The 21,059-nt window shown below is 38.2% G+C and overlaps 1 protein-coding gene and 1 non-coding gene across 10 annotated transcripts in view; one reads left to right on the top strand and one right to left on the bottom strand.

Moving 5' to 3' along the window:
* The window catches only part of DIS3L2 (DIS3 like 3'-5' exoribonuclease 2), a 374,176-nt gene that overhangs the window by 239,069 nt on the left and 114,048 nt on the right, over positions 1 to 21,059 (bottom strand). For all 9 annotated transcript variants that reach the window (XR_010944177.1, XR_010944176.1, XM_067740219.1 and 6 more), the window contains exon 6: positions 12,083 to 12,317. Coding sequence is in view for 7 of the 9 variants with exons in the window: in XM_067740219.1 (XP_067596320.1) it covers positions 12,083 to 12,317 (235 nt within the window). In the remaining 2 variants the exon portion in view is untranslated. The remainder of the gene's footprint in view (positions 1 to 12,082; positions 12,318 to 21,059) is intronic.
* On the top strand, positions 15,664 to 15,766 carry LOC137226886 (U6 spliceosomal RNA). The gene has a single exon (XR_010944580.1). It is a non-coding gene; the product is annotated as a U6 spliceosomal RNA (small nuclear RNA).

Raw genomic sequence — 21,059 nt, forward strand, 5'->3', positions numbered from 1 at the left:
TTCAGTAGCCAAAAGGTGGAAACAAACCAGTGTCCATCAACATGAATGGATAAACAAAATGTGGTATATTCAATATAATGAAATACTACTCAGTCATGAAAAGGAATGACATTCTGACACATGCTACAACATAGATGAACCTTGAAAACATTATGCTAAATGAAATAAGCCAGACACAAAAGGAGGAATATTGTATGACTCCACTTACATGACATATCAAGAAGAGACAATTTATAGAGAGGAAGTAGATTAGTGGTTAGCAGAGACTGAGGCGGGTGAAATGGGGAGTTGTTTAATGGTTACAGAGTTTCTGTTTAGCATGAGAAAAAAACGTGTGGGAATAGTACCAGATAATAGTAATGGCTGTGCAACATCATGAATGTAATTAATGGGACTGAATTGTAAACTTAAAAATGGTTAAAAAGACAAATTTGGTGCTATATATATTTTATCACACACACAAAAGATTTTTAAAACCACAAGAGTTTCTGTTTCTTATAGAGAGTGTAGGGCAGGGAATAGTGTGATAATATTTATTGCTTTCAAGGAGGGAAACTCAGGTGGCAGAAGAGAACAGGTAGGCCCCCGTCCTCTGACAGTCCCTTAAAGAAACTCTTAGAATAGAGGGGTTCTTCAAGGACCTAAACAGATGCCGATGACGCTTTAAACTACATTTCCAATCCAATCTCTGACGTCAACTTCAACCTACATTTCCAACTATACATGACCACCTCAGACTTAACATGTTTAAAAGAAAGTCCTTAGGAATACAAGATAAAGGTAGAGATTACTTACAATAAATAAAAATAGTAGAAATAAGTTTCTACTAAAAATTAAACAGACAAGTCACTTCCTAGTGTAATAAAAAATGAGGGGAAAACTGAAAGGTTTGATTATAGATGCAGAGGAAATTAATTGAAAAAACTTCGTACAACTCTATTCTAAAATATTAGAATAGGTGGCGAAAATGTATGATTTTCCTGGAAAATATAATTTTAATTTTGCATTATCAAAATTAATGCAAGAAGAGGGAAAAAACCCTACAGAAACAAAATAATCATTACACATGGAGAAAGCTGCCAGCTAAGGAAAGCCCTAGCCCATGTTCCAACCATGCGTTCTTTAAATGCTTCAAGTATTGAGAACACTTGATCATTCTCAATGCTATTCTGACTGCTCCAAAGCAGTGAGAAAAAGAAAGGTCCCCAGTTCTTCCCAAAAAGTTAATAGAGCCTGATACCAAAACACAAAAAAGACAGCACAATAAGAAGAAACTGCAGACAAATCACACATTTTGTATTTTAAATCCAAAAATCATAAATAAATATCAGCAAACAGAACTGAGTTACATGTTAAAACATGCTACACACCACGACCAAGTGAGAGTCATGGCTGTATGAGGGATGCAAGAATTATTCAACATTATGTGTCATCAAGTAAACAAGCCAAAGGGGAAAAAAAACAAAATCTTGAAGAAGCTCAGAAGGCACTTGAAAGAAAACTTCAATATCCATTCCCAATAGAAACTTTTAGTTAAAAAAGAAAAGGGACACTTGGTTAACTAGGTCTGAAGCCAACAACCAGCACTGTGCTTGAGGGTTTAATACTGGAAGCATTCCTATTAAAGTCCAGAAGAAGGCAATCACCACTATTATGTAATACAGTTCTTAAAGCAATGGCCAATGACATGAGGAAAAACTGAGAAGCACAAATTAGAAAGTTAGGGACAAAATTATTATCTGCAGATAAAATTGTTTTATACCTAGAAAATCAAAGCCACCAACTAGAAAATTATTGGAAATAATAAGAGCATTCATTAAGGTATCCAGTTTAAAGATACACAAAACAACCCCAAAAGCTTTCTTATATATCAACAATTACATGTAGGAAATTGCTGGAAAAAATTCCTTTCAAATTAATACTAAAGAACACAAAATACTCAATGTTTTTTTTCTAATACTCAAGTTTTTTCTAATGTGCAATAATGCTATATATAAACTATTAAACATATTAAGAAGATGTAAGATTCAAAATTCACATTGTGAATAGGTTTGATAAACTAAGACATACATAGACCATACTATAGTCAAAACAGCAAAACAGGGCACAGTCCCCAAAAAAGACCCCACAATTGAGCAAAAATTGAGGCAACAGATTTTTACCCAAACTATTTTAATTAGCGTGTTGCATTTCCTAACAGTAAATAATTAAAACATTCATTAAAGTCTTGTTCAGCATCAACTATCAATTTCAGTAGCTTAAACCAGTGGTTCTCCAATTGTGGTTTGAGATCCTGCCAAAGGCCCACAAGGTCAAGAGTCTTTTCATAATAATACTAAGCCATTATTTGTCCCTTTCACTCTCATTTTCTCATGTCTGTAAAGTAGAGGTCAGCAAACTAAACTGGCCCACAGGCCAAATCCAGCCATGTCCACTCATTTACATATTCTCCACAGCCACTTTCAGGCTACAAAAACAGAGTTGAGTAGTTGTGACACAGAAGTCTCTGTCTCTGGTGTATCCCACAAAGCTGGAAATATTTACTATGTGGTCCTTTACAGAATACCTTTGCTAATCCCTGCTCTAATGAACAACAGAATGTGTGCTTATGTATTCTTGTGTTTTCTAGAATTTTCTAAGATTATCAATTTAAAGTACAAACAAGTATATTTTAGAAGTTAATTCCATTTTTCTCCTCAGTATTTTGACTATGGTTTTATCTACTATACATCATTAACCTCACTGATGCCCAATAAATCATTATTTTAAAATCTGAAGTTCTCCTTAAATGTACACAGAAACACAACTAGAAGTAAGTACACTTATTTTGCAATATTTTAAGGCTTTCTTTGTTTTAATTTTAAATACAGAAATATTGATAGATATAACCTACATACACAAAAGCATTTTGGAGTCTTCAATAATTCTTAAGAACACAGAAGTGTCCTGAGACCAAATAACTTGAGAATCACAGGTTTAAATAAAGTTGTTTGCAGCAGAATACAAATTCTTTTCAAGAACACAAGAAATACTCTCCAGGATAAATCACATGCTATGCCACAAAACAAGTCTCAACAAATTTAAGAGCACAGAAATTACAACAAGCATTTTTCCCAACCACAACAGTATGAAACTACAAGTCAATTACAGAAAGAAAAATGGGAAAAGCACAAACATGTAAACACTAAACAACATGGGTCAATGGGGAAATCAGAAAATACCTCGAGACAAAAGAAAACGGAAACACAAACTCTATGGGATGCAGCAAAAGCAGTTCTAAGAGGGAAGTTTAGAGTGATAAAGGCCTTCCTCAAGAAACAAGAATAATCTGAAATAAACAACCTAACCTACCATCTAAAAAGAAGAACAAACAAAACCCAAAGTCAGCAGTGGGAAAGAAATAATAAAGATCAGAGAGGAAATTAAATAGAGACCAAAAAAACAACAGAAAAGATCAATGAAACCAAGAGCTAGTTTTCTGAAAACACAAACAAAACTGATAACCCTCTAGCCAGACTCACCAAGAAGAAATGAGAGAGAACCCAAATAAACAAAATTAGAAATGAAAGAGGAGCAATAACAACCAATACCACAGAGATACAAAAAATCATAAGGAAATACTACAAACAGTTATACACCAACAAACTGGATAACCTCGAAGAAACAGACAAATTTCTAGAAACATACAACCTGCCAAGACTAAATCAAGAACAGACAATATGAATAGACTGATCACTAGTAGTGAAATTGAATTTGTAATTTAAAAAATTCACAGCCAACAAAAGCCCAGGACCGGATGGCTTCATAGGGGAATTCTACCAAACATATGAAGAAGTGCTAATACCTATCCTCCTCAAACTATTCCAAAAATTGAAGAGGACAGAGCGCTCCCAAATTCACTCAGTGAGGCCACCATTACCCTGATACCAAAACCAAAGACACTGCCAAAAAAAAAAAAAAAAAAAATTACAAGCCAATATCTTTGATGAACATAGATGCAAAAATTCTCAACAAAATATTAGCAAACCAAATCCAACAATATATACAAAGGATCATACAGCATAATCAAGTGGGATGTATTCCAAGGACACAAGGATGGTTCAATATTTGCAAATCAATGTGGTACAGCACATTAACAAAAATGATAAAAATCACATAATCATCTTAATAGACACAGAAAAAGTAGTTGATGAAATTCCATATCCATTCATAATAAAAACTCTCATCAAAGGTGGTAGAGAGGGAACATATATCTACATAATAAAGGCCATTTATGACAAATTCACAGCTAACATCATACCCAATGGTGAAAAGCTGACAGCCTTTCCTCTAAAATCAGGAACAAGACAAGTATGCCCACTCTCGCCACTTCTATTTAACACAGTATTGGAAGTCCGGGCCACAGCAATCAGACAAGAAAGAGAAACAAAAGGCATCCAAATTGGAAGGGAAAAAGTAAAACTGTCACTATTTGCAGACGATATTGCTACTATATACAGAAAACTTGAATGTCTCAAAAAAAAAACTATTACAACTAATAAGTGAATTCAGTAATGTTACAGGATACAAGATTAATATACAGAAATCTGTTGCTTTTCTATATTCGAATAATGAACTATCAGAAAGAGAAAGAAAAAAAATACCAATGCCATTCACAATCTCATCAAAAAGAATAAAATATCTAGGAATACACTTAAACAAAGAGATTAAAGACCTATACTGTGAAAACTATAAAACACTGATGAAGGAAAGTAGAAGGTGATACAAAGAAATGAAAAGATATTCCACGCTCTTGGATTAGAAGAATTAGTATTGTTAAAATGGCCAGACTAACCAAAGCAATCTATAGATTTAATGCAATTCCTATTAAAATACCCATGACATTTTTCACAGAACTAAAACAAATAATCCTGAATTGTATACTGAACCACAGACTTTAAGACCCTAAATTGCCAAAGCAATCTTGGGAAAAAAAGAATATAAAGCTGAAGGTACCACCCTCGCTGACTTCAGACTATACTACAAATCTACAGTAATCAAAACAGCACGGTACTGGCATAAAAACAGACATATAGATCAATGGAACAGAACAGAGAGCTCAGAAGTAAACCCATGCACCTATGATCAATTAATCTGTGATAAAGGAGGCAAGAATATACAATGGATAAAAGACAGTCCTTCAGTAAGTAGTGCGGGGAACACTGGACAGCCACATGTAAAAGAATGAGATGACAACATTTCCTCAAACCATACACAAAAATAAATTCAAAATGGATTAAAGACCTAAAGGTAAGATCCAAAACCATAAAACTCCTAGAAGAGAACATAGGCAGAACATATACTGCATATGCTATAAGAATTAAATAATTAAATGTCATGAGGAATAATTATAAAGTACTTAGGGCCTAGCACGCAGTAAATGTTCAATAAGTATCAGTGATTATTATGTGTAAATACATATCTGGGTATGCATGTACACAAAAATATACCTAGGTATATCCTAGGTATGGCAAAAGAAGTATTTAGAGGGAATTTTATAACTTTAAAAATATTTCAAAGGAAACAAGAGAAGTCGAAAAGACATATTCAACTCAAGAAGTTGGGAAAAGGACAAGAAAGCAACGCCCCCAAGTAAGGAATAAATAACTAAGATAAGGGCAAATATCAATGATATACAGAACAACATCATCAACAATAAACAGAAAAATAACACAACCAAAAATCATGTTCCTTGAAAAGATTAATAAGATAGATCTTTGGCAAGCAAGAGTTAAGAAAAAAGAGAAGAGTCAAACAATTAAAATACAGAACGAAAAGGGAGGCAAAAATACCAACACAAGGAGTCATTTTAATAATTAAAGAATATTAATGAGTATTAGGAATATCTATGTGATCATAAATTCAAATGGATAAATTGCCCTTCAGTTATGCCAAAATTGGCATCAAAAAGAGAGACTGAACAGACCAATCAGTATAAAAGAGACTGAAAGAGCAAAGATCTCGCCTTCTGAAAAACAGCAGGTGCAGAAAATTTTACAATGAGGTCTACCAAATTTTAAGGAAGACTTAATTCCTGTTTTTTTAAATTAACTTTTATTGGAGTATGCTTTACAATGTAACTCCTGTCTTATACAAGCTATTCTGGGAAAATAGTAAACCGTCAGTACAGACGAATTTATTTGCAAAGCAGAAATAGAGACACAGATGTAGAGAACAAACTTACGGATATCAAGGGGAAAGGGGTGGTGGTGGGATGAATTGGGAGATTGGGATTGACATATATATACTACTATGTATAAAATAGATAAATGAGAACCTACTGTACAGCACAGGGAACTCTACTCAGTGCCCTGTGGTGACCTAAATGGGAAGGAAATCTAAAAAAGAGGGGATAAACGTATACGTATAACTGATTCACTTTGCTGTACAGCAGAAAGTAACACAACATTGTAAAGCAACTATACTCCAATAAAAATTAAAAAAAAAAATGACCAGGACATTTTATGAAGCTAATATAATCTTGACTGTAAAAACCAGATAATGATAAGAAAATGATAGGTCCGTTTAACATGATACAAAAAAATCCTACACTATATATTACCTAAGTAAATCCAATATTGTACTTAAAAAATAATAATATATTGGGATTAAGTAGGAGTTATCCTAGGAATTCAAGGATCGTTCAATAACAAAAATACATTTAAAGGAGAGAAACCAAATGATACTCTCAATCAATAAAGAATCAGCTTTATGAAGTTCAGCAAAAGGCAAAACTGTGGAGTTAATAAAAGACTGTATGAGAAAACATCTATGTGACCTAGGAATATGCAAAAAACTAAAAAAAAAAAAACCCATAAAGTATATGATTAATTTTATCACAGAAAAATTAAGAATTTTTGTTCAGTGAAAAACACCATAAAGTTAATAGACAAATGACTAAAGGACAGAATGGTAGAAGATATTTGTGATGCCTAAAGTGGAAAAGGGATTATTATAGAGAATAGATAAGAACTGCCTGCAAATCAACAACAGAACAGTAACTATGATGGAACAATGGGCAAACAATATGAAAAGGCAATTTACAGAACTTAATCTCTAGAGTATAAAAAACTAGAAAGCTGAATAATTCTAACTATTGGCAGGAATGAGAAGGTAAAAGAAGCTTCATGGGTGTGGAGAAAAGGGAACCCTCCTGCACTGCTGGTGGGAATGTAAATAGGTACAGCTGCTACGGAGAACACTATGGAGGCTGCTTAAAAAACTAAAAGAGTTGCCATATGATCCAGCAATCCCATTCCTGAGCATATTCCAGACAAAACTATAATTCAAAAAGATACATGCACCTCTATTTTCATAGCAGCACTATTTACAATAGCCAAGACATGGAAGCAACCTAAATGTCCATCGACAGATGAATGGATATAAAAGATGTGGTATGCACACACACATACACACACAATGGAATACTACTCAGACATAAAAAAGAGTGAAATAATGCCATTTGCAGCAACATGATGGACCTAGAGATTATCATACTAAGCGAAGTAAATCAGAAAGAGACAGACAAATACCATAGGACATCATTTATATGTGGAATCTAAAATATGACATAAATGAACTTCCACGAAACAGAAACAGACTCACAGACATAAAGAACAGACTTGCGGTTGCCAAGAGGGAAGTAGGGGAAGGGAGGGAAGGATTGGGAGTTTGGGATTAGCAGATGCAAACTATTTTATACAGAATGGATAAACAACAACGTCCTGTTGTATTAGCCCAGGGAACTATATTCAATATCCTGTAATAAACCATAATGGACTTCACAGGGAGGAATGGCTGGTCTAGCACAGGTCTTAGACATGGGAGGTCCTGACCATCTGTCTCTACCTGAATCACACATGATATGAATGCATCACCCACTCAGTCTAAAAGACAGGGAAGGGCTTCCCTGGTGGTGCAGTGGTTAAGAATCCGCCTGCCAATGCAGGGGACACGGGTTCGAACCCTGGTCCGGGAAGATCCCACATGCCGCAGAGCAACTAAGCCCGTGAGCCACGACTACTGAGCCCACGTGCCACAACTACTGAAGCCTGCGCGCCTAGAGCCTGTGCTCGGCAACGAGAGAAGCCACCGCAACAAGAAGCCCGCGCACTGCAACAAAGAGCAGCCCCCACTCGCCACAACTAGAGAAAGCCCGCGTGCAGCAACGAAGACCCAACGCAGCTAAAAATAAATAAATAAAAGACAGGAAAGCAAAAATTCCCACTGTATCCTTCTAACATAGGTCTGGACAAGGCTTTACTCTTTTTTAAAAACAAAAAAATACTTTAAAACACTGGCACAAAACATTGCCCAAAAATTGTGGTTGATGGGAAACTGCCTTATATTTAATTTTTAATATAATTTCTGAAGCAAACATAACTGTCTTCTAATTATATTAATCATCATTATACACAGTGGAGAGCTAGGAAACAAAAACATAAGAAAGATTTGATCTCAGAATCTGGAAACACTAGCAGAAAGGAAATGAAAAAAATTAGCTCGGAGAAAGAAGGGTTTCTAGACAGTCAGGAGTACGGGTTCTTGGCATTTCAGTAACCCCAAAGTATCACAGGAGAATAATCATATGGATCTGCTTTTCTCAGCCAAAGGGAAATACGGTTACTTTTTATCCAAGGAAAGCGAGCTTAAACCTAGGCAATGAATAGGCCTGTTGCTGGAAGGAGATGAATTTTAAGTGTGAAAAAAAGGGCTCTTCCTGACTCCTAAGGTTGACTTGGGCAGGCCCCAGGAGGCGCAGTAATAGATCGATTCAAACCTCGGAAGGGAACAAGGATTCCATGTGGATTCTCCCTTCAAAAAAAGAGCTGAAGGTGGCCAGAGACAAAAGTGAGAACTTAGAGGGTCACCGACTCTACATTCAAACCCATGTTCAGTCATCAGGGTACTGGCAGAAGCTTCTCTCCAGACCAGAAAGCTGAACAAGATCTCTGACAGACCCTACTAAGGTAGAGAACAGGAAAAGTACATCACAACCTGATTAGGTCAGCATCGCCAAGACTCAGATGGCCAAAACTGTTCTTAAAGTTCCCAAAGATGTATGATAAAGAGCTACTGTACCAATTAGTCATGATGTTTTTTTATCCTTTGGAGTTTGCTAATCAGGCAATCGTTATTCAAATACTCGATACCAAAGAATATTTATTTGGGTTGTCCCCGGTCTTGACACAGATGGCAGTTTTCTATGCTGACAACAATGCCATTGCCTGGGAAGTGGTAAAAGCTCAGCCTTGGGAGGCTGTGGGGCTGGACCTACAAAAGGGGCCCAGGTCTTTGGCCTATTCTCTCAAGGTCTGAGGATGATCCAGATCCATGTGGTCTTCCTAGAAGCAACTATTGTGTAGGTCTGAGATGCCCGGAGAAACTTTTCTCTGAATGCAATGATAGGCATTTGCTGCATACAGCTGGGGTTACCTGCTCAATTACCAGAGAAATTGGTAGTTATGGTAAAGATACGAATGTTTCCCGGGCAAAAAGGGATATACTAAGTAGACATATGTAATATGTCATGTTTGCTTTGGGTAAAAGAAACATGATATTCAAACAAAAATCACTCTTTTGCACACAGGTGTGAACTAGGATTAATAATCCATTTGCAATTACAACACAAAGCAATGAACCTTTCTAGAAGTCTTAGGAAAAGTTTATGATGTTCTTAAGGTTATGGTTTGTTTTAATAACAAATTTCAAACCCTTAAATGGTGCAAAAAGAACTAACATCCTAACTTGTAACCAGATTTTATATTATCCAGAGAAGAGAAGCTGGTTGAAATATCCTTAAAACCACCATGATTTTTAAAAAAGCAAATTGCAATTTTCCTAAATATCAAGAGGGCAAGAAATGAGAAACAGCCATGTGGTTTCAAAACTCTCTATTTAGAGGCTAGCAGGAAAGAGAAATTGGTACCAGATTCTGAGGGAAGGATTAAGGCTGTTCCTTCAGTCAGGGCCAGTAAGGAAGCAATATAAATAACAGTAGCATACGAAGACCATAAAAACAGTAAGGAAAAAAACTGCATACGGTGGACTTGTAAAGCACTCAGTGACACTTACCTGCAACAGAGATGGAGGAAAATTACAACAGAGGACAAATCAAGAGTACGTCTGGCATCAGAATTTCCCAAACAAAGGATAAAGTGAATTATTAATAGCCACCCTGGGCATCAATTCTGCCATCACTTCCATCCATCAATATTTCCTTGCCCTTGTATTGGTACCAATCACTAATGAGAAACTGAAGCATCTCATCCCTTCAACTTGGAACCTAGAGGAAAGAGGCTGCTGAGGTCTTCCAAGTTCAATCACCTGAGCTAGGTTTCCACAAAGTAGTTTTGGGCCAAATACCCAGTAAGTTTTAAAGTACTCCTTCCCCTGGCTTTGTCCTTCAAATATCTCTCTCCCTTGGTGACCTTGCAGATGAGGATTTGGCTATTTAGGGTCCTGGTTATTATACTGTTTTTAAAGGAAGAAAGAAGAAACATCAGAAGAAGGAATTTTCAAGGAATAACATCCAAATGACATTGGCTGTGCCCTGAACAGTGGAACCACTAGTTATCTAAGCAGGCCACAAAAACAAAAGAACCTGGGTGCCCTCAGGTCAGCAGTGAGGTGGGGCAGTGAGGAAGCAGTAGCCTCTTCATTCAGATAGAATTTCAAAGTCGGGAAGTCCTTCTGAATGAGTAGCACTTGGCACCAGAAAGTGACACATGCTTTTAGAAAGTGCTCGCTGCCCGAGATCACTACCTCATCAGCAGTGAAGACACAGAGTGATCCTTATGCAGTCACTTCCTGAAATCACCTCCAGCTTTCTTCAGGATGTCAGAGAACTGTGCTCACCAGTCCCTATCACAGGGTGTCTGCTGAACATCCTCCTTTAGTAATCTGGCATTTCTTCTAGCCTTTCGTGGGGACTGTGCCAGAAACTTCTTCCTGATAAAAAAACCCTCATAATCTAGTTGGCCTAACCAGGTCAATATTTTCCATTTCATAACATACATAAAAATCAATCTGGCTAGAAAACATATTCCCTGCACTTAAAACCTCCTAGAAATCTATACATTGAAATATTCCAATTTTCATTGCTACTTTCCCTTAAGTTTTCCAGACTGCAGTCAGGTAGGGCCCTTGGTCACAGCTCTTCGCCTATGTGCTTGCAATTGCTTTTTTCAGTATCCAGGGGACCCATGGCTTAAATTTTGATCAGAGAAAATAAGACTGGCTTCTTTTTTTTTTTTTTTGAAGATGTTGGGGGTCGGAGTTTAATTTATTTATTTTTGCTGTGTTGGGTCTTCGTTTCTGTGCGAGGGCTTTCTCTAGTTGTGGGAAGCGGGGGCCACTCTTCATCGCAGTGCGCGGGCCTCTCACTATCGCGGCCTCTCGTTGCAGAGCGCAGGCTCCAGACGTGCAGGCTCAGTAGTTGTGGCTCACGGGCCTAGCTGCTCCACGGCATGTGGGATCCTCCCAGACCAGGGCTCGAACCCGTGTCCCCTGCATTAGCAGGCAGATTCTCAACTACTGCGCCACCCGGGAAGCCCCAAGACTGGCTTTTTTAAAAGCTTACAATCAAAACACTTTGTAAAGATAATCTACTTATCAAATTTAAGGTGATCTATTCACCACTGAGGATGAAATGTACCAAGTTAAAATTAAAGCAAAATCCAGGGTAAAACGAAGTGCTTTCTTTGGAAGGATTTTAGTTTGGTTTAATTATGTTCATATCAACCACAGGGTGGGATTGGGCTCATCACAGGAAATTTCAAGGTTAGCTATCAACACAATGCAAAACCCATTAGGAAATGACAACAGCAACCACTGACCACACAAATCACCAGCAGCATTTGTCCCCTCCTCACAAACAGCAGCTGGAAGCCTGTCAAAGATCCCCCTTTCCTAAAAGCTGCCACAGGTTAGAAACTGGAAAGATACCAACTGTATTGTGTGATTAATTCTGTAGCACAGAGAGAATTCCAATACTTAAAACAATCTACTAAAATAAAACGTCGGAGATCCGTCCGGAACTCACCTTTTTCATGAACACAAACTGAGAGTTTCTTAACACCATCAACCAGAGCATTCTGCATGTTGCCATGTCCATCTTCTGAGTCGCTGTCATCAAACTGAGCCTCTATAATGACATCAGGACTGTCATTATAGCCTTTCAGGGACTGTTGCAGGAGATGGCTTCCACAGAGCTCCTCAGGGAGATCTGATTCATAGGCACCTTCTGTTTCTTTGTCATTGCTCTCTGGTTTAATTACCTGAAGAAAAGAGAAAAGTTCTGCTAAATCACTGGAGGGAAAAATGGGAAAGTGCAGATTTTTCTTTTTTCATTTTTCTTTCCTAAGGAAAAAACTGCACATTCAGAAGCACTGGACACTCACCATGTAGTTTGACAAAGAATCTTTATTTTCCAGATGCACAGATTACCTTACAATCAATCCAGCTCTTCAAGATGCCCAAGATTAATGCTACATCCACTTCTATTTTTCTGATGTATATTTTCATCCTCTCTCCCACAAAGGCCCTGAATACCAGAAGTACCACACTGCTTCACAAAGTGTCCATCACATGGGACCAACTAGTACGCTGGGAAATGATAAAAGAACTCAACATAGTTTGTCACTGTGTTCCCAAATGAAACCACAAGAATGTAAGATGAAATAGAAAAAAAATTAAGTGTGAACAAGAGTTTATAAAATGTTCCCATAAAAAATATAAACCCTTAATTCTCCATTTTGAGGCCTGAGATCAGTATAGAAAGCACGCAACTGATAGACATGTACACTAGAAATAAGAATGAGCATTACACAATATGTCAAAAATTTTCAATTTAACAAAAATGAAGCAAATAGGAGAAAAGAATCCACTACTAATCCATTCAGTGAGTTAGTCACATGACACTCATATGACAGTACCCTTTGATTTCTATGGGCACAATATTAACATACACCAGTGTTATTTAGTCACTGGAAAAAAAAAAAGGTGACCCTATATGTAAATCTGCCCATCTACATTAGCAAAAAAGACAGCAGATTTTGTAGGTTCTAAATGTTACTTAGAACACCATATCCTTCTAATAATCTATTTCTGGATGAGAAATCTATATGCAATTTAAACATATAATCAAGATGTGATCATACATACGTGTGTGTGTATTTGAATTGGATCACTATTGGTAGCACACTCGTTTCGTTCTTTCAAACAAATGCTGGAAGGCCAGCCTCATGCCAGGCACCCTCATGAGGCCTACATTTTATAGTGAGGAGACAGATGGTGAACAATTTACTCATTCAACAAATCGTACGGAGTAACTTTCACGGTGTAAGGCACTGTTCTAGGTGGCAAGGATGCAGCGGTGCACACAATCAAAAGTCTAATAATGGTAAGTGCTAGTGAAAAAAATATATAATATGAAAATGCTGGTTATTGGAAACTGAGGCTAGTTTACCAGTAGGGTGGTTAGGGAGGATGCCTCCTGGATGAAGCGACATTTGAGCAGAGATCTGAATGAAGTGAGTGAGCTTCTAGCAGTTTCTCTATGTGCTTATAATTGAGAAGTCCAATATTTTTCTGACTTTAACTCTGGGGTTTCAAATTAGATGCCTGCTTTCAACAAACCAGATTAACGTTCAAATTAGATCACACAAAGATCATGCTTAATGAAAGATCTTCATTTTATACAACGCACAAAAGGTTATTAAAAGAAATCTTTCTCCAAACATTATAATGTCACAGATTCCAATTAACATAACTGTCCCCAATGAATATTATAATATCCACCCAGAAAATCAAAGTAAAAGATTACAAAGATATTCACACAATCAGAACACAGACTCTAAAAGTATATTCCCAAAGTTTTAAAATATGACTTCATGAAAATGTGATAACAGGAATCTGACTCTTGTCAGACTCACTGATTTATTCATTTGTTCATTCATTAATTTGTTCATTATTTCCACATTTGTTCATTATTTCCAAACAAACAAGGCTCCTTTTCTTTAACAGTTAAAAAAAAGTTCAATTGGCTAAGCCAGAAATCTCTAAAAAGATTCCCCTTAGGCCCCTTCCTGCATGAGAACATAAGAGTGAAGCAACAGCTAAGTTTTAGATTAATATACAATTACAAAACCAGCTCTCCTGCACTTCTGCCTTGAAACACGAATCCTGGTTTCATACCTGACCCAAAATATATCATTCAAAGAACAGAATTCACTGACAAATTAGAGAAGAAAAAGAAATCTGACATCACTCAAATCAGCAAATCCATTCAATTTCCTTAAATGTGCCGAGCAAATTCAATAACATTTAGGAAGATCTGCCCTTGACCATCCTCAAAGAATTAACACAACCTTGGGCACTGTCAGAACAGCCCAAAGCACAGGCAGGAGGTACATGTGCATACCCTACGTCTAAAGCACGGTGGCTACAACACAATCGCTGGTCTACTGTTCTTTTTTACGTGTCATCCCATACAAACTTTATCTCAGAAAGAAGAGAGCTGGGGGCAGGGGTGAAAGAAAACAACTGACATGCTACAGTTAGAATATGAGGTAAAATGCAGTCTTCTGGAAAGATGTTAAACAAAGGTTCCAGGCCTTTACTTTCTATTATGTATTTATTTCTTCTGCTAACGGTTTCAGAAAGGATTTGGTTCCCACTGACCAAGGAGAAAATATTAGAGGGTAACCAGAATTCTGACTTTATAAAATTTGAAGGCTTGGGCTTCCCTGGTGGCGCAGTGGTTGAGAGTCCGCCTGCCGATGCAGGGGACACGGGTTCGTGCCCCGGTCCGGGAAGATCCCACATGCCGCGGAGCGGCTGGGCCCGTGAGCCGTGGCCGCTGAGCCTGCGTGTCCGGAGCCTGTGCTCCACAACGGAAGAGGCCACAACTGTGAGAGGCCGGTGTACCGCAAAAAAAAAAAAAAAAAAATTGAAGGCTCAACTATCCCACAGTGAAAGGTAGTCTTTGTATGTATGTATATGTGTGTGAGTAAAATACAAAGAGAATTCTGTAATCACCACGATTCTACCTACCTACATATTAAGAATTACGCTTTGGCTTACACATACAAAGGTTCAAGGAAAAGTCAATGGGAAAAAGAGCACAGTAGAAAGCAATGACCAGAGTACAGCAAGCTTAACTGTACAGCACATTTCAAAACCAACCCAGTTCTGATTTTATGATAATCTCCATGGTTTAGATTACCTATACTCAAGAATTAGTGTTTTAGGCACTAAATTCACTTTTGAGTTACTAAAGCAGAGAATGCTGTATGGTAGTAGGGTTTAATGAATAAATCAAGTCATTCAAAACTGTATAATTAAAATATAAATTAATACATTGCATTTTTAAAGTATTTTCATTCTATTTTTGTTATCGCAGTACAAACAAGAATAAAATAAATGTTATGGGGAAAAAAGATCACCTTAAAGTCATTGGATGCAACAGGCACTCTAGAACCGTTCCATATCACATATTGGTTAAGAATGAGGGTTGTGGAACTCCTACGAGAAATGGCTAACCCAAGTTTAGAAAAGGAAACAAACAAGATGAAACTGGGGACTTCCCTGGTGGCACAGTGGTTAAGAATCCGCCTGCCACGCTCGCTTCAGCAGCACATATACTAAAATTGGAACGATACAGAGAAGATTAGCATGGCCCCTGCACAAGGATGACACGCAAACTCGTGAAGCGTTCCATATTTTTTACTCCAATAAAGATGTTAAAAAATAAATAAATAAATGAAAAGAAAAATCACTAAAGCACTGAAAGTTATTGGAGCTATAGGATGCTACGGCCATTTTCATTCTTAATGAAATGTCAGCCATAATGTTGAATAAAAATGTACTGGATTAAAAATTTTAAGTGTATAGAAAAAAAAAAAGAATCCGCCTGCCAATGCAGGGGACACAGTTTCGATCCCTGGTCCGGGAAGATCCCACATGCCGCGGAGGAACTAAGCCCGTGCACCACAGCTGCTGAAGCCCGCGTGCCTCGAGCCCGTGCTCCACAACAAGAGAAGCCACAGCAATGAGAAGCCCGCGCACCATAACAAGAGAAGCCACAGCAATGAGAAGCCCGCGCACCACAACAAAGGGTAGCCCCCACTCGCCACAACTAGATGCAGCCACAAATAAATAAACAAACAATCAAACAAACTAAAAAAAAAAAAAAGAACCTGGAAGATCTTGTCATATGGGAAAAACAAGCAAGCTATCACAGGCTACTAGAGCCTCATCTAAAGGACTCAGGAATCATCATAAAAGGGCTCTCTCTGGTCAACCTCAGAAAATTCTAAACATTTATCCTACTTTTCCTAGATAAAATGTACCTCAGGTTAGCCAAACAGTTGATGAGGTAAAATTCTTCTTTATAGAAGAGTTTCAGCTAACTAAGAAGGAATGACTTAAAGACTTTCATTATCACCATTCTGATATCCCTACTGAAATGATGGATGCAAAAGATGACCATCAATGGTTGCAAAATGCTGATGGGGACGGAGTTTTATAATGGATGGACCAGAGCAACAATACCTGAACCCACTGATTAATACAAATATCATAAAAAGAGAAAGAACCAAAGTACTTCCTGATGTACCATAATTAGGAAGTAAATACTATACTGGTGTATGTACTATAATTAGGAAGTAAATACCACCATCTGTGAAGTATTGTCCCCTAACTTGAACTTAAATCTGACCTGATATAGGTAACAGAGGAAGATGTTAAACACCACTAGGGAGAGGATCCATTTACACTCACTCCCTAGATGATTTCATCCAGTCTCATGGCTTTAAATATCTCTATATGCTATTAACTCCAAAAATTAAATGCCTCGCCTCAACCCTTCCCCCAAATTCCAGACACATATCCAATTGCCTACTTGACATCTTCATTTGGATGTCAGCTGGCGCCTCAAACAGGAGAACCCTTGGTCCCCACCAGAACCCATTCCTCTCCCAGCACTGCCTCTCTCGGCAGATGGCACCAAACTGGGGCATCACCCTTGACTCTCTCCTTCTCACACCCCACATCCAATTATCAAGAGAGACTTCCTGTAAAATATATCTTCTTGCCATTTCCACTGTTACTATAAAAATCCAAGCAACCTTTATCTCCTTGCAGAACTACTGTAATAACTGGTCTCCTGAATTCTATTTTGGACCAAAGGAACTAGAGTGATCTTTTTTTTTTTTGGCTGCGTTGGGTCTTCGTTGCTGCGGGCGGACTTTCTCTAGTTGCGGCAAGTGGGGGCTACTCTTCATTGCGGTGCACAGGCTCCTCATTGCGGCAGCTTCTCTTGTTGCAGAGCACTGGTTCTAGGCACGCGGGCTTCAGCAGTTGTGGTGCACAGGCTTCAGTAGTTGTGGCACACAGGTTTAGGTGCTCCACGGCATGTGGGATCTTCCCAGACCAGGGCTCAAACCCATGTCCCCTGCACTGGCAGGTGGATTCTTAACCACTGCGCCACCAGGGAAGCCTTTGAGTGATCTTTTTAAAACAAATCAGATCATGTCATTCTCGCAATAGCTTCCCAACATCCTTTCATCACCATGCCACAAGGTGTTGTCAAATCTGGCCCATATCTATTTTTGCATTCTCATTTTCTACAACTTCTTCCTCTGCAAATTACACTCCAATCCTAGAGTTCTTCTCGCTATTCATAGAATACTAAAATCTTCCATCTTGAGATTTTTACAATTGCTGTTCCCTCTATCTGGAAAACTCTTTGCCCAGCTATTCACAGGGATTGCTCTCTTCATTTTGGTTAGGTCTCTGCTCAAATATCCTCCTCTCAGAGAGGCATTCCCTGATCACATTAACTAAAACAGCCCCACCTCGCTGTTATGACTCTATTTCTTACCCTGCTTTATTTCTCATCACTGCACTTATCACTACCTGATAATATATTATATACTTACCTGACAATATATTATATACTTTCTGTCTCCCAACTAGGATGTGGGTTTCATAAGCACAGAGGCCATTTTATTCACTGCTATATTCTAAGAGTTAGGAATAGCATTTAGTACTCACTCAAATATATGTTGAATGAATGAACAGCAATTAAGTAGGAAATGACCTGTTCAGAGTCTATCTTCCCTGATAAGTATAAACTCCATGAAGTCACATTATATACTCAAGTCTCATCTGAATGAATAAAGAACCAGAGACGGCATACTGCATCTAACATTTCCACACATCTAAACTCTACCCATCTCTCAAGACCTAGTCCAAATGCCTTGGATTTTCTATAACCCAGAATCCACCACATAGTCTTCTCAGGTCCTCCTCATGCCCTGCTACCTGCCCCAGACCAGAGTAATTTCTTCCTTTTCTAAAGTCCCAAAGCAATTTATACACACCTCTTCTATGGCACTTCTCATTTTTTTCACTACGCTAGTGGTATCTATGTATGTGATTTACCTCATCTGTTAAGGCTGTTTGCTCACCAATAATATCTCTCTGTATATTCTATGGCAACTTGCATAATCAATCTAGGTGCTCAATATTTGATGAATAAACATTATTTGATGGATAAAAGGGTAGAAAAATGAAAAAAGGAATATAAAAGACTATCAGGATGCAAGAGAGTTTTCAGCACAGTTTCCAGACATACGAATATGTGGATTAGAAAGCAGAAGCCCAATTTTCCCTGGATCTGTAAAGTAAGGGGCCTTCCTCTGTGGGACTGACCTTGAAAGAGTTGAAAAGTCTAGCTCAGTGGTCCTCAGTTTTGAAGTTTAGCAGATCCTGCTGAGAATCAGAAGAAAGCTATAACTCCTTCCTCCACAGAAAAATGCACATCTACAAGTAGACAGAAAGTACTCTATAAGAATTTAAGAGTAAGGGGAGTAAAAAGTCTGGTGCTGGAGGCTACCAGTTCAGGTTGGTCAGTATTTTGGAGAGCTCTGGGCTCGGAGTGAAAGGAGGGAGGCCTCAGGAGAATGGATATATTACTGACCTGGTTAACTGAGGACTTTAAAACTTCCTCTGGTTTCCTCCACAGACCTGAGAGAGAGGCAGCTGACTGCACTCATTATTCTGAATGCACGCTGCAACTGGGATTATTTCTCCCTTGGAGATTTAGTCTAGTCTCTGGAGGACAGGACAGAAACAGATTAGTGAGGGAACCAAATCGCTGGGTCACACAGAACTTTTTCACTCTCAAGTCTTGTTGCATGAATGGGATAGGATGAGCATCACATAACCTGCTAATAAAAATAAACAGTGAAAATGCAAATACAAACACACACACACAGAAATGTTTGTCAGATATACCCTGAAGTTAGTTTTACCATGGATACATCTGTAATCTACCTATTGTCTCCTTCTGGAAGGTGAAATTGGGCGACAGAGTGGTGTGGCAGTGTAATGAGGGGAAAAGGTGATCCCCTTTCTCCAACAGGCTGCGATCTCTGGCGGGCGGAGAGCAGTAATGTGGCCTCTTCAGCAGTACTTGGGAGGAACCCTGAAAACCGTTAGGGGTGAAATTGAGAGGAGGCTACTAGACGCTTACCACTGAAAGGAATAGGCCTACGCCCAGAATCTTGAGCTCTGAGACACAGAGAAGAAGAGATACACCTTTTGGAAAAGGAGAGTGGGTGTAGCATGACTTCTGTACTTTAAGGGGAACCCTGTGTTAGCAAAGGAATAGCAAAATGCCTTTTAGAATATCCCTAATTCGAAGACAAGAACACTTGCTAAATCAGAGACATGATGCAACCATGTGAATGGAAAATGTCTAAGGAAGACGCTAATCTAAAAGGCTGGCAGAATTTTAGAAAATAATATTTGAGAAAATATATAGGGAAATACATTTTAAACATAACCAAAAAGCACTGCCATGAAAGAAGATAATGATAAATTCAACTCCATTAAAAGTAAATTTTTCCTTTTATCCTAAAATAATGTAAAAGAAATTTAAAAAGATAAGCCACAGAAGTACTCAAATCCAGAATATATAAAGAACTGCTATAGATCAATGAAAGACAATCCAACAGAGAAATGGGGAAAAGGCTTAAAGGCACTTAACAAAATAGTGGCTCTTTACTGCCAAATAAACAAAAAAGATGGAAAGCTGCTCAGCCTCGTTTGTCATCAGAGAAATGCAAATTAAAACCACAATGAGATATCACCACAAACCCACAGGCAGGCAAAAACTAAAAATCCTGACAATACCAAATGTCAGCAAGAATGTACCGCGACACTTTGCTGGTATAAATGTAAACTGGTCCAGCCCTTTGTGAAACAGATCAAGACTGTGAGGGAAAGCAGAAAACAGATCTACTCAACTCCCGCCCTGGCTTATTCCACTACACTGCCCTGCATCCCTCAGGATTTTGACAGGTGAACACAGGAAAAGGAGACTAAGATGGGAAAGGACACATATGCAAAAGCAAGGAGATAAGAAAATACAAATTTTCCCTCAGGAAAGGCAAGTAGTAGTGAAAATGTACAGTAGGAGTGAGAAAAGAGGATGAAGAAGCAAACATGAAGAGCACCGAATGCCAAGTTAATGAGTCTGGTCTTTACTGTAAAGTTAGTAAAGTGAGAAGTAGGGAAAAGTGGTTAAGAGAAGGAACTGTAGTCAACACACCTGGGTTTGCATCATGGCTCTGCTGCTTAGTAGCTATGCCACTTTGGCAAAGCTATGTAATCTCTTTGAACCTCAGTTTCACTATATTTAATGGGGACAAGAGTACCCAATATCATAAGATTATTGTGGAACTGAGATAATATATGAAAAGCTCTTAGCACAGGTGCCAGGAACAAAGTTGTAAGTGAATCTGTATAGAAGGAAACAAATTTAGTCTTTAGAACCAGAAAGTCCAAGGTGATGGGGAACATCCAGGTGGTAGCTGGAAATGTAGATCAGGAGATGGGAAGAGTGTATTGGAGGACAGAAATCCAGATTAGGAAGTTAACCACAATGGTTCAGCAAAGGCAAAGCTTCTCTGAAAACAGAAGCTGAGAACAGAGCACTGAGAAAAGGAACA

The sequence above is a fragment of the Pseudorca crassidens genome, chromosome 6, assembly GCF_039906515.1.
Source record: "Pseudorca crassidens isolate mPseCra1 chromosome 6, mPseCra1.hap1, whole genome shotgun sequence".
Taxonomy (NCBI): domain Eukaryota; kingdom Metazoa; phylum Chordata; class Mammalia; order Artiodactyla; family Delphinidae; genus Pseudorca; species Pseudorca crassidens.